Source organism: Labeo rohita, chromosome 2 (genome assembly GCF_022985175.1).
Source record: "Labeo rohita strain BAU-BD-2019 chromosome 2, IGBB_LRoh.1.0, whole genome shotgun sequence".
Lineage (NCBI taxonomy): Eukaryota > Metazoa > Chordata > Actinopteri > Cypriniformes > Cyprinidae > Labeo > Labeo rohita.
In genome coordinates, this window is record NC_066870.1 from 29,842,190 (window position 1) to 29,856,407 (window position 14,218).

Consider the following 14,218-nt stretch of genomic DNA (forward strand, 5'->3'; position numbering starts at 1 on the left):
AACCTGAAGACACTGATTAGCTTGCTCAGGTAAATTTTAATCAGGGTTGAAGCTAAACTCTGCAGGGACACCGGCCCTCCAGGACCAATTCTGCCCAGGCCTGCCCTAAACAGCGTAACTTAAATGTATTTATTTTTTTATTTTGCATTTTACTAGTTTTTTTTTTTGTTGTTGTTGTTGTTGTTTTTAACTGCCAAACGGCGTTAATTACGGCATTTTAAACGACAGAAAGTGACGCCAGTTGCAGCGCTCATTATCCCCTAAATGGCGTAACTTAAATATATTTATTTTTTTCTTTTGCATTTTACTTTTTTTTTTTTTTAAATTGTCAAACTTGTTATTAACGGAATTTTAAATGACAGAAAACTACATCAGTCGCAGCACTCATTCCCTAAACGGTGTAACTTAATTTTTTTTTTTTTTCCCTAATATTTATTGTTTTATTTTGCAATTTACTAGATTCCTTATTTGAAAATTGTCAAACTGTGTTATTTGCGGCATTTTAAATGACAGAAAGCGACGTCAGTTGCGGCACTCATTATCGAAAATTAATTTAAGTTACGCTGTTTAGGGGATAATGAGTGCTGCAACTGACAGCGCTCTCCATCGTACAACACCGTTTAGGGCAGAACTGGGCAAACTCTATCCTGGAGGACCGGTGTCCCTGCAGAGTTTAGCTCCAACCCTGATAAAACTCACCTGAACAAGCTAATCAGTGTCTTCAGGTTTACTAGAAAGCTACAAACTGGTGAGTTTTATCAGGGTCGGAGTTAAACTCTGCAGGGACACCGGTCCTCCAGGACCGAGTTTGCCCAGGCCTGCCCTAAATGGTGTTATATGACAGAAAGCGCAGTCAGTTGCGGCACTCATTATCCCCTAAACAGCGCAACTTAAATTATTCTTTTTTTTTTTTTTTCGCATTTTCCTAGTTTCTTTATTTGAAAAATGTCAAACGGCGTTATTTACACACATAAATCTAACGTTATTTTTGTCACACTGTACAACAATAATACTTTTTTTTATTATAGTAAGGGCTATGTTTATGGTTGGGGTATGTGTAGACGTTATAAAACACAGAACAATTCATTTCATTGTTAGTTTCCGGTCGGAGTTGTACCCCTTGGGAGAAACGAGTCTTTTCTTTTTTTTTTTTTTTTTAATTAATTCTTGAATAACATGTACAAAAGTGCCAAGGGTATACACAGGAAATATAACAAGTGCTTACATGTATTATGAACACAAGTACATGAACTACATAATAATATAAAGAACCGACAGATAAAATGAATAAAAAAAAATACAAGAAAATAAAATACATACAAAAATAAATTAAATTCAATAAATAAATAAAAACAAAGAAAGAAAAAAAAATGACAGGCCTTGCTAAATCACAATAACAAACGCAGAGTTTTTATAGCTTTTTTGTTTGTACTCTCCTTAATAGTACTTCTATACATATCTAATTCTTTAAGTACCACAGAAAAAGAGGTTTCTGATTGCTAAATTTACAGCGATGAATATGAAACTTAACAAGTATAATCAAGAGATTGATAATGTAAGCCTCATTTTCCAGCTTCTTGTCATAGTTCAAAAAAACAAATATTACATGTTCATTAAAAAGTTGGACAACACTTTGTCATTTATAAATCTAGAAACCTCCCACCATAGCCTCTTTGTATACTGACAATGCCAGAAAATATGAGGTACTGTTTCTGGGTGTGATGTACAAAATGAACAATTTACATCTATTTCTTCAATAAATCTGTTTAAAAAATGCTTAGCAGGGTAAAACTTGTGCAGTATCTTCAATTAAATTTCTTTAATTTTATTTGTAATAAGATATTTATTAGTTAATACCCAGACTTTCCTCCAATCAATATTTCTGATAAACTTAGACCAGTAGAAAATAACACGTGGTTTACTAACAATTTCTTTTTGAAATAATGAACGTGTTTTTCCCTAGATGAAAAACAAATTCTAGAAACGAGTCTTTTCGAGCGTGACCGCCTGACGACGAGACGAGTGAAGATGAAATGTTCGATGAAGTGGAAAAATACACAAACCGGCTGGGTTAAAATAACCCAACCCACGTGTTCAGTGGTGAAAGAATTAACCCCTCGAGTCCATTTGACCCAGCATGATCAACCCAACTGTGTGTTTACAGTACCTCAAACAACCCAGAATTTTGACCCAGCACAATTAACCCAACAATGTGTTCACAGAAATAACCCAGCACTTTTTAGAGTGTTTTAGCTCCTCCATGAACATGATTTCTTGCGGAGTCCCGTCGGATTGCATCAGCTGTGGGGATGAAGACGACAACTCCCATGATTCCTTTGTTTCTTTGTTGTTGTGCTTTTTTTTAATGAGCAAGTGAGGTAAAGTGGTTGAAAAAACACATCAATACATCCAATGATTGGGGAAACCAAGTAGCTTACCTCTGTGGAACACTAGTTGACTGAGAACAATACGCCTCCATACCTTGATAGCTCACATATATCTCGGAGACATCTATTTGATGTGCGTGTTTACATCTGTAAGATGTCTTTGTTTGCTCACCTGCAACCTGATTCCTGTCAGAGGGCAAATAGACATTTAGAAAAGGTCTTTAAGATTATTTAGAATGTATGTAAAACTAACATCTTACAGATGTTTGTACACAGCAGATGCTCCAGGTGACGGAAAGATGCTTTACATTTCCGGTCTCTGGTGTTTCTAGTCAAATAAACCTACAGCTTAGCCCTGTGCACATTTTGATATCAAGTTACTTTTTTAAAAGTTTAATTTTAATGAATTCAGTCAATCTTTTTACCCCATTTTAACATGGATTTCTATGGAGACCGGAACAGGAGAGCATCCAAACTGAATAAAGCAAAAAGCTCCTTGAAGCCGTGGTTTACAGTGAATTTATAACCGCTAAGAGCTGTTAAACCCCTTTAGCTGTTATGAATTCAGTGTAAACCACGACTTCAAGGGGCTTATTGCTCTTATAAAACGGTTATTCCATATAGGTAGTAAGGTTTTAGAAAACTAAAACCAAGCAAATAAAGTGTAACGCTATTAATAAAAACATTATTCCTCCACCAAACAATGTAGTTCCTCAGAGTCAGAAACGGTTGTGGTTGCAATAAAGTGGTTGCTGGGCAACACTCAAACGTAAACAAAGGTGTAGGTAGAGTACATCAGTTTCGAATGCGGCTCAACCAATCAGAATCAAGGACCGGAATGATCCGTTTAGTTAGATTCTATCATGGCCGGTTTCCCCCACAATCCAAATGTATGCAGTAGTAGGTGAATTGGACTATCTAAATTGTCCGTCTTGAGTGAGTGTGTGTGGGAATGAGTGAGTTAGTGTCCCAGAACCGGGGTTGCACGAGTTAGGCTGGGTTGCGGCAGGAAGGGCATCCGACGTAAAACGTGCCGGATCGGCTTTGCGGATCACTCCGCTGTGGCGACCCCTGCAGCGAGCAGGACGAAGGAGAGAAAGAGTTAGATTCTGTCATGGCCATCTTTTTACATTTTTTTCCTGTACTATAAAAGCGAATGAAGCAGAAGTTATTTAACAGTGTCTGACTGGTGGCGCGTACTGCGCCTTTAGCTGTTATGTTAAAACGGGTGATTTCTGGGAAGCCCCTGAAGCTGCCTCAACCGAACCCTACCGAACTTACTTTCACTTTCACTTGTGGCAGGCGGCACCAGCAGTGAGAACGTGTCTGGTTAATGACTCATGGGACAAGAATAATACATTTAAGACAGGAGGAGCCTCGGACTTGCGTGTTAGTACAAGGGCAGTTTAGGAACGGTTTATGCTTTCTGTTTCTTAAAACAGCATCAGTTTGCTAACGGTGGGCTAAACCGTCTTATTTTCTCCACGTGCTTTTCACTAAGACAATATTTTATCTATAATAACATTTTGTCTTTATTTTTTATATTTCTATGTGTAATTATGAAATTACGAAAACGGTTTTGTTGTGCATTGTTGTTGTTTTCTTTTGCAGAGTCATGGCGTGTGGCGGGCTTATGTCCGCACCGGCGTGTCTCATTGAAAACGATGAAAAAGGGAAGCTGCATGTGAAGAAAGAGGCCAAGGACATTCTGGATGGGATAAATCAGCCAGTGGTGGTGGTGTCTGTGGTGGGACTCTACCGTACGGGAAAGTCCTACATTATGAACCGCCTGGCAGGACAACAGTCCGGTGAGAGAAACAGCTGAAAGTCTTTTTCATATGTGCAGTGCAAGCTAATTATGATAATGAGGACATGATAACTGAATATGTAGCTGCATTAAAATGAGATCATTTTATAAATGCAAACAAGAAGTATGGGCTAAATGAATAATAAAGTAACATTTTAAATATTAATAAAGTGTATGATGCACATTTTGTGCTCAAAAAAGTGTTTACTGAAAAGATACCTTAAAGGAGAATTCCACTTTCAGAACAACAGTTTGCAAAAAATGTACTCACCCCCTTATCATCCAAGATGTTCATGTCTTTCTGTCTTCAGTTGTGAAGAAATTATGGTTTTTGAGGAAAACATTTCAGGATTTTTCTCCATATAATGGACTTCATTGGTGCCCTGATTTTGAACTTCCAAAATGTAGTTTAAATGCAGCTTCAAAGGGCTCTAAATGATCCCAGCTGAGGAACTAGGGTCTTATCTATCGAAACGATCTGTCATTTTTTCGGAAAATAAAAAATTTGTTTACTTAAGCACCAAAGCTTGTGTAGCACAGGCTCTGGGATGCACGTTCACAACACTACGTACTATTGAATCACGTCAAAAGGTCACGCGGAACTACAGACCCAGTGTTTACAAAGCGAACGCGCAAAGACTAAGGAAGTACAAGTAAGTTAAACGCTGTTTACAAATAAAAAGGTACAACATTGTCAGACGATTCAGAAGTTGTAGGAGAAAATGAGATGGAGTTTTTCGCCATACTCTACCTTTTTGAGCCGGAGTACACAGACGATGAACTTAGACGTGATTTGTAGTGTCGTGTACGCGCATCCCAGAGCCTGTGCTACAAGAGCTTTTGTGCTTTTATTTTTTTTAAAAAAAATGACTGATTATTTCGCTAGATAAGACCCTTCTTCCTCGGCTGGGAACATTTAGAGCCTTTGAAGCTGCATTTAAACTACTTTTTGGAAGTTCAAAATCAGGGCACCAATGAAGTCCATTATATGGAGAAAAATGCTGAAATGCTTTCCTCAAAAACCATAATTTCTTCATGATTGAAGACAGAAAGACATGAACATCTTGGATGACAAGGGGGTGAGTAAATTATTTGTAAATTGTTGTTCTGGAAGTGGACTTCTCTTTTAAATTAAAATGTAGTTAATTTTTTTGTAGGGCATAAAGTAAACGTGGTATAGCTGTCCTAAAATGCTTATAAAAATACATTTTGATTATATGTGTACTCATCTTCTGTCATTACAAAATGTTTTACACATGAAGACACAAACAATAGGCTAAATACACATAAACATATCCTACATATTAGGGATGCACGATATTATCGGACTGATATCGGAATCGGCCGATAATGACTTCAAATGTAAATATCGGCATCGGCCCGATATGAAAAATTATGCCGATATGTTTTGCCGATAAAATGAATATGTTAACTCACATGTGCTAAGGGTGTGCTAGGGATTAGATCACGTCAGCAGTGTGGCTCATTCTTGAAGCAAAGTTTTGACTGAATGAGGAGTAGATTCACTGTTTTGTATCGCTGCATTTAAACTGAGAATACACATACAGAATGATGCATAGCAATAGCACGTGCAGTGGCAGCAGCGGCTATAGGAGAAAGCGCGCCGTTGTTCCATTTGGGATAATTTACTGTTGCCTGTTTCATATCCAGTCACTAGATCGCTAAATGCACATTTTAAATGGTTTTATGGTGCTCTTTGTTGTATTTTGAAACCCAATGGCTGTGTTTGCACATGACATGATCTGCATTTAAAATAAAAAGTAATTACGGCGCGCGGTCAGTGAATTCTCTTTCTTCGGCGGCGCAACGGCAAAACACACTGTTGCTCATATGAAACATTTTTCGTGAATATGACACAAGTGAGGTACAAAGCATTCTTTATAAGTTAAATAATTGGTTAGCAGGCAAATGTTAGTAGCGACCATACTTTTGGATTCATGCAGTTCGAGCCAATACATTTAAAGCCATAAGCGGCTGTGTGTCCTGTTTTCCCGGTTGGTCACGAATTGCCACAGACTTAATAATATTTATAGTTTCTTTTCACAAATCATCACCGTCTCACCCTTTAATTTCGCAGGTTTGTTTTCTTGTCATTTACTTTTAATCCATGTTGTCGGATCATTTATGCGGGTAAACTGCGTGTGGGAAATAAAAGATTTCGTGGCAATAAATTAAGAATTGGTTAATACGACTTTTTAATTCGTTCCCTTATTTTACAAATTAATAAATTAATAAAACGTAGGAACGAATTAACAAGTTGTAGGAAATAATTATGTTCGTGTCCCGCAGCCCTGTCAGAGCGCAGTGCACCGTATAAAATAATTAGAAATTATAATTAAACAGGACTTAGTGACTACATTTCTATTACTTTCTTTCCATGTTGAATGCCTTTGTATTGCAGGGCTCTAGAATGATCAAAACTGTCACTTTTTTTTTTTTTTAAATGTGCAAGTTAAAATTTGACGTGGTCGCACTGCTCCATACAGCTCGGGTTACAGAGTTACAAAGCCGTGGCATATTCAGGATTTCACTGATCACGCAAAGAGTAGTTTTCGTTGTGAGCGCTTCGGGTGTAGAGCCTGGTTTGTATTTGTAGTGTCAGCACGAGCCAGGTGGTGACGGCAAAAAGGACGCGACTATTCTGGAAACGATGGCGGACGGAGGATTTGGTTTTCGAGTAGGGTAAAAGACCGCTTGTTAAACCAGAGAAGGTAAACATGTTGGTATTCTTGTGCAAAAAAAGTGTACTGTTTTGCCAGTTGGTCACGAATTGCCACATAACTTAATATTTTTATTTTCCCAAATCCTCACCGTCTCACCCTTTAATTTCTTAGGTTTATTTTCTTGTCATTCACTTTTAATCCATGTTTTCGTATCTCTTACTGTGATAAATTGCGGGTGGGAAATAAAATATTTCATGGGAATAAATTAACAATTCATTAATACTACATATTAATTCGTTCCCTCATTTTACAAATTAATAAATTAATAAATCATAGGAACGAATTAAGAAATTGTAGCAATGAATTATGTCCTGTTCATGTCCCGCAAAGCACCCTCACAGTCACCCAGTTTAGTTCTACTTTTCTGTTTTCGTTTTGAAATGTTGTATTCAGATTGCGAATTCGAAAGTGAAAGCATCCGAAGTTCGGCTTATAACATAGCAAAAGTGAACTTAATTTACAAAATTCAGATCATAAATAATGCTAGTCTACTGATGAAAAAGAAGGGATTGAATGTAAACCACTCATTACTATTTATTTAATCCTAACGAATAAGTTATTGTTAAAAACTAACTTTCCAAATAAAATGATATATATCGGTATCGGTATCGGTATCGGCCAAAATGAGATGAAAAAATATCGGCATATCGGATATCGGCAAAAATCCAATATCGTGCATCTCTACTACATATAAAGTTTACAGTCATGCACACTTGTGTCTTCAGTCATAACAATTGCCCAATAAAACCTGTTTTATTTTACTTGCAGTGACTGAGATTACATAATCAAGTGATAACTACTCGCTTTATCTCTTTAATTTCCCATTATCTGAAATTGCCACTAACAGAATCATGACCAACTGAGTAAAACCAAGCATTTCAATAATGGCATCGGTAACCAAAAATGATGATGCTGCATTTTCATCACTATATGCTGATGTTTGTCCAAAGTAACTGGCATATTTGCTAAAGCACAAATTAAAAAATAAGCTCGCATCTAGAAGGCTGAAATCATTAAGCAGTTTTGGCATCATTATTATTATTGTATGTTAAAAATAGCAAGTAATAGAGAAAGTAGTAGCTATTTATATTAAGAAAAATTTTGTCAGGTTGTGTAACCAACATGCAGGAAACTGTTTTTTGTGGTTTGCACGTTACAATCAAAAGAGAAAATGACATCACAGAGAGGATATAATGGAGTGGCTTTTCTTAGAAATAGTATAACAGAAATGTATAAATAGTAAAACAGAAATGAATGCATTTTTTCAGTTCTGGTTTGTCATTTTGGACTTCCTTATTTGTCATTGACCTTAATAATGTGATTGTCTCAGGCTTTGCTCTCGGCAGCACTATTGAATCAAAGACTAAAGGCATCTGGATGTGGTGTGTCCCTCACCCCAAAAAAGAAGGACATACTCTGGTGCTGTTGGACACAGAAGGACTTGGTGACGTGGAGAAGGTGAGGAGAAAAACCACAAAGCATCCATAGCAATGTTATCTCTATATAGCAAAAATCTGCCATCACCTTGTGCTTTCACTGTCGATTAATTAATCACCAAACAAGAAGATTCACTGCACAGAATTAAATGGACTTCACATATCAGTTCTAAACTGGAAGGCCTTTTGCTAATAAATGTAAATAAGTGGCCACTTACTGGTGTTCACATACTTTCGATATTTCAGGGGGATGCTAAACATGACACATGGATCTTCTGTCTGGCAGTTCTTCTCAGCAGCACTCTAGTGTACAACAGTTTAGGAGTCATCGACAACACGGCACTGGAAAAGCTGCAGTATCCTTCTGACACGTATATAAATGAATTAATTAATTAATAAATGGCACTTGCGTTATTCCTCCTGAACAGTGTTGAATGCAGCTATGTTACAGAGCTAACGGAGAACATTCGTGTGAAAGCTGAAGGGGGTCAAGATGAGAAAGAGTCGGAAGATTTCATGCGAGTTTTTCCATCGTTTGTCTGGGCTGTGCGTGATTTTACTTTGGAACTGAAAAGGGGAGATAAACTGATAACATCAGACGAGTATCTGGAGGGCGCACTGAAACTCAAAACAGGTGAAATAAAGAGTCGACATAAACATAAACTCTCACACACACACAGGACATACTCTTTTACTAACAGGCATAAATGCCTTTATGTTGAAAAACATTAAAGTCACTAGTAATATTTGCAGAAACAATGAACAAGTCTCTGAACAAGTTTTTAAAACATGACATTTTTGCAAAAACTAATGGAGATGAGCCAATGCTGATAGATAAGTTGCTTAAAAAAAAAGCAATGTTTCAGCAAGTTCAAAAATATAAATGTATAAACTAACCCACATTAAAATAGGATATGAAAATTCATTTTACAGTTTTGACAGTTTTAGGTTTAACGTAAAAGTGTCCATTACATACAGTAAATTGGCACTCATAATATATTCAGTATATATTATGAATACATAATTATCTTATTTTAGGTACCTCACATCAGACTGAGCAGTACAACCTGCCCCGGCGTTGTCTGCGGCATTTCTTTGCGGTGAGGAAGTGCTTTGTGTTCCCTCGGCCTGCTAGTACACAAAACATGAGGAGAATGGAGCAGCTGACCGAGAAGGAACTGGATTCAGAGTTCCTTGAGCAGGCAAACACCTTCTGCAGTTATGTCTACAGCAATTCAGAGCCAAAAACCGTTACCGGAGGCCGTACAGTTACTGGGACAGGTGTGTGCCTTCACAAAATCCCTTTTTTTGTAAGACTTTTGTAAATCTTTTTGAGAACCAATGGTTAATGGACTGTGTACAAATAACATACAGTTGACTGAACTATGGAGTTGTGTTTCCTGACAGCTCTGGGTAATCTTGCTGAGGTTTACGTAGAGGCAATCCGCAGCGGGAATGTTCCGTGTCTGGAGAATGCAGTTCTATCTCTGGCTAAGATCCAGAATGTCCGTGCAGTGGAGGAGGCTCTTCAGGTCTTCATGAGTGAGATGCTCAACATGGCTGAACTTCCAATGCACCCAGAGAAGCTGTCTGACATCCACAAAATTGCAGAGAAGAAGGCCATTGAAGTTTTCATCACCATGTCCTTCAATGACAATGATCAGATCTACCAAAAAGAGCTCATGGTGCAGTACCTTTTGCATACACACCAAACAAAATAATAAAATTGTTTACCTATTATGCATTTATGCATGTGTAGTGTATTGAAAGCATTTAATTAAAAGTATTTAAATCCATGAACCTTACACTTGTATTTATCATAGTGAATATGTGCACAGATTCAAGTAATGTAGATTTAATCCATGAATAATATTCTGTCTTTATGATTAAAGTATGAACTCTCTTTTATTTTCATTCTCACTTTCTTATGATTTAGGGGAAGATTCATAATGAATATCAAGATATGTGCCAGCAGAATCTTGAAGCATCTCGCATACAGTGTGAAGAGGTTCGCCGTGATGTTTTTGATAAGATGGAAAAAAGCATTTCTAATGGTTTATACTTCAAACCTGGAGGATACCGACAGTACAGAGACACGCTCGCACAGCTGACCAGTGACTACAGAACACGAACACGTTCACAAATAATGGTACAGTTTACACATGCATACTTTGCTCACGTTTAAGTGTTCCGAAAGGTCACAACAGCATCTAGCAGCACTGATAAACATCTCATAAACATGCTGACGGGATAACAGTCATGAAATGGAAACATGAAAAAATGTACTCACAAATCTGTGTGCTGTTGTTATTTTCCTTGAAGCACAAAACTCTAAACAAAATTTCCGAAGAATGTTCATGCTACCTTTCATCCAAACAACAGTTTGTAATGATTAGGGCTGTTAAACTTGAAAAAAAAATGCCAACAAAATCATGAATGGACTCGTGCTATATCCCAAGTTATCTGATGACATTCAATATGATATGGCTTCAGAAGATATTTAATATAGTGCACAAGTAATCTGGCCAAATATGGTACTTTAATGATTTAACGGTGGTTTAAATGTTTTCATTTTTGGAGCTTCCCTTACCAAAAAGTAGTATACTTCAAGTTTATTTTATGAAGTATACTTAAGTAAAGCTCAAGTATATTTTTCAGTGTACTTTATGTAGTAAGTATCCAAATATCAGTGTACTTGTAGTATACTTGTAAGTGTACTATTTCAATACTCTTGGGGACTAAATTGGCCCACTTTCTAGTATATAAGAGTATACTTTTAAGTATACTTCAAGTATAACAGTAGTAAACTTTGAGTACACAACTACTTTACATCAATGTTTTTAGCTTGTACTGCAACTATACTAAAAGTGAACTTAGATGTATACTGATAGTTTACTAATTAAATGCTTGTAGTAGCATTTTTAGTACACTTTGAAGTACAGTCTCAGTAAACTACTAGTTTAGTAGTTTTATACTGCAAGTATACTTGCAAGTTTTCTTTAAGTGAACTTTACGTCATAGTTTAAGTATACTACTATGTCCCCATCTAGGTATTAATTTGTATATGTTTTGTTAGATGAATATATGAACATACAAAACATCAAAAGAAGGAACAGGATATCTGTTTGTAAACAAAAACATTTTATTCTAGCTTCATGCATTCTTTTTTTTAAACACTTGAATGTGAGTAAATTTCATAAATAAAAAAAAAATAAAATAAACATCATTTTGAACAAAAAGTAAAAAAAAATATATATATAAATTGGATTCATAATGATATAATCAAATGTAGATGGAGTTGATCAACACCCCAAAGCTTGACAGTCATTATTACCTCTTCATTGATCGACATTTTATTCCACAACGTTACACAGTTTTGATTCTGTTTTATGTCTAATGATCCTGTTAGATGTGGAAGCATCTGTTGTTTCAGTTTCTTCTTCACTTGTGTTCACGGATTCTAAGAGCACAAGTATTGCTCAAATATATTTAGACTTTTTCTGAATATAAGTCAAGTTTACTTAAATGTCATTTTAAGTATATTCCTGAGAAGTGCATAAAAGTAGACTAAAAGTATACTTTGCTATTTTAAGTTTAGAAGAAGTATACTAATAGTACACTTGAATAAACTTCTTTTTTGTAAGAGAATGACAGCCATGGTAACCACGAACCGTCATTTTAAGGTTTAAAATAACAGCATGAACATTGCTTATGGGAAAATTAATAACATGACTCCATGAGGGTGATTAAATTATGCAGATTTTGATATATTTGGGTAAACTCTTCTTTGAAGTATGATATGTTACAATCACACTAAAACTCCTATTGATATTTTGATTAATTAGAAATGCATTTTTCCCCACAGAGTGAGGAAGTTTTAAGTATATATTTAAGAGAAAAGGAAGATATTGGAAATATGATTCTACAAGCTGACGAATCTCTCAGCGCAGCGGAACAGGAAAGCGAAGGTACAATTCAAATCACCTGCACACTTTTCTATCAACCAATGCTCACAGTGATACACAAGACAGTACAATGACTTACATTTAAGCATACAAGAGTAACAAACAGATTTTGTGATTTATGTACTATTTAGTAGCAGTAACTCAGTGTTTCATTACTAAATACCTGTTTTGTATTTTGTCTAAACTTTTGTTCTTTATACAGTGCAAAGACTGAAGAACGAGATTCTGAAGCAGCGGCAAAAGGGTCTAGAGGAACAGAACCGGTTACAGGAGCAGGCGTTTAAAGACATGCAGAGATCTCATGATGAGCATGTGAATCAGATCATTAGTCAGATGGAAAGAGAGCAGGAAAGAACCAGGAGAGACAATGAACGAGTCCTGGACGCAAAACTAAAGGTAAAACAGGATGCTTAAGCAAAAAAAAAAGTGTCACATGATCAGTGCTGTGCTTAATGGAATACATGGAGCTGGTAATACAGATGGAGTCTGTACATGTTTGGCTTGTTTGAATTAATTCCAGAAGCGTAATGCTTGAGGTTAGAGGAATATTCATCGTAACGTTTTTGGAAGTCAAAAGTTTACATACATCTTGCAGAATCAAAATGTTAATTATCTGACCAAAATAAGATGGATCATACAAAATGCATGTTGTTTTTTATTTAGTACTGACCTGAATAAGATATTTCACAAAAAATATGCTTTTATATATTCCACAAGAAAAAATAATAGTTGAATTTATAAAAATTACCCTGTTCAGAAGTTCACATATACTTGATTCTTAACACTGTGTTCTTGCCTGAATGATCCTTTGTTTGTCCTGAACAGTTAACTTGCCGCTGTTCTTCAGAAAAATCCTTCAGGTCCCACAAATTTGTTGGTTTTTCAGCATTTTTGTGTATTTGAACCCTTTCCAACAATGACTGTATAATTTTGAGATCAATCTTTTCACACTGAGGGACACATGTGCAACTATTACAGAAGGTTCAAACTCTCATGCTGTTTATGGAATAGCTATTCTTAATTCAGTTGCTGTTTGTATTGCAGGAAAAGGAAGCTCTTCTAGAGCAGGGCTTCCAGCAGGAGGCTGCCCGGATGCAGAGAGAAATTGACAGTCTGAAAGGAGATATGAATAAACAGGAAACATCCCAACGCTCAACAACAAGCAAGGTTTTGGATTGTGTCGGCACTGCTGCGTCTTTGCTTTTGCCAGGTTTTGTTCCTAAAGCAATTGGTTTTGGTGTGTCTTTACTTTCAAAACTGTTTTGAATATATATTTACAGATGCTGGTCTTGCAGGTGCCATATTAACTGACAAGCAAGCACCAACATTTGTTATGAACTATGATCAATGCTATTACTAGAGTGACTGCCTTCTTTAATGTAGTGTTAAAATGATTCACAAAATCTGTGAATCCTAATGTTTTACATTTGACATTGAACAATAGTGTGATACTTTCTTTTCGTTTAAAGGTTTAGCTAACGGACCAAATGTTCTCAAACTGAATTTGAGTGTTTTGACTTGTTTGTTTTTGATTGTAATCAGATGGAAGAATCTCTGTGCTGTTTATGTTGACATCCCTATGGGCTAAATGTGGTGACTCCAGTTTTCTGTGAAATATAATAAATGTTTCTTTTGATGTGGGCTAATTGTGTATCCTTGGCATTTAGTACACCTAAGCTAATAATAAACCACTGAGGAAGCTTGAACACTGTTACCATGGCTCTACATTTTTTTTAAGATGTTAATCTTATATTAGATTTATATTTTGATCTGTATTTGAATCCTATGTTTAATAAAATGCTAAAGTAAAACCTAAACAAAGTTCTGTGCAAAACTGCCAGCATCATTAAGTCTGCAACTACAAAGCAGCACTTGATAA

General features: G+C 36.2%; 1 protein-coding gene across 4 annotated transcripts in view; it reads left to right on the forward strand.

The window, feature by feature from the left end:
- The first annotated feature begins 3,244 nt into the window (after positions 1–3,244).
- The window catches only part of gbp2 (guanylate binding protein 2), a 44,211-nt gene continuing 33,237 nt past the window's right edge, over positions 3,245–14,218 (forward strand). The window contains exons 1-11 of one of the 4 annotated variants that reach the window (XM_051124301.1): positions 3,271–3,845; positions 3,999–4,195; positions 8,269–8,396; positions 8,621–8,730; positions 8,815–9,008; positions 9,413–9,655; positions 9,782–10,059; positions 10,311–10,523; positions 12,240–12,342; positions 12,542–12,735; positions 13,384–13,979. In XM_051124301.1, the coding sequence (XP_050980258.1) occupies positions 4,003–4,195; positions 8,269–8,396; positions 8,621–8,730; positions 8,815–9,008; positions 9,413–9,655; positions 9,782–10,059; positions 10,311–10,523; positions 12,240–12,342; positions 12,542–12,735; positions 13,384–13,605 (1,878 nt within the window). In that variant the 5' untranslated portion in view covers positions 3,271–3,845; positions 3,999–4,002 and the 3' untranslated portion in view covers positions 13,606–13,979. Of the gene's footprint in view, positions 4,196–8,268; positions 8,397–8,620; positions 8,731–8,814; positions 9,009–9,412; positions 9,656–9,781; positions 10,060–10,310; positions 10,524–12,239; positions 12,343–12,541; positions 12,736–13,383; positions 13,980–14,218 lie in introns of those variants that run through there. The other 3 variants (XM_051124277.1, XM_051124269.1, XM_051124282.1) reach the window with 3 other exon arrangements.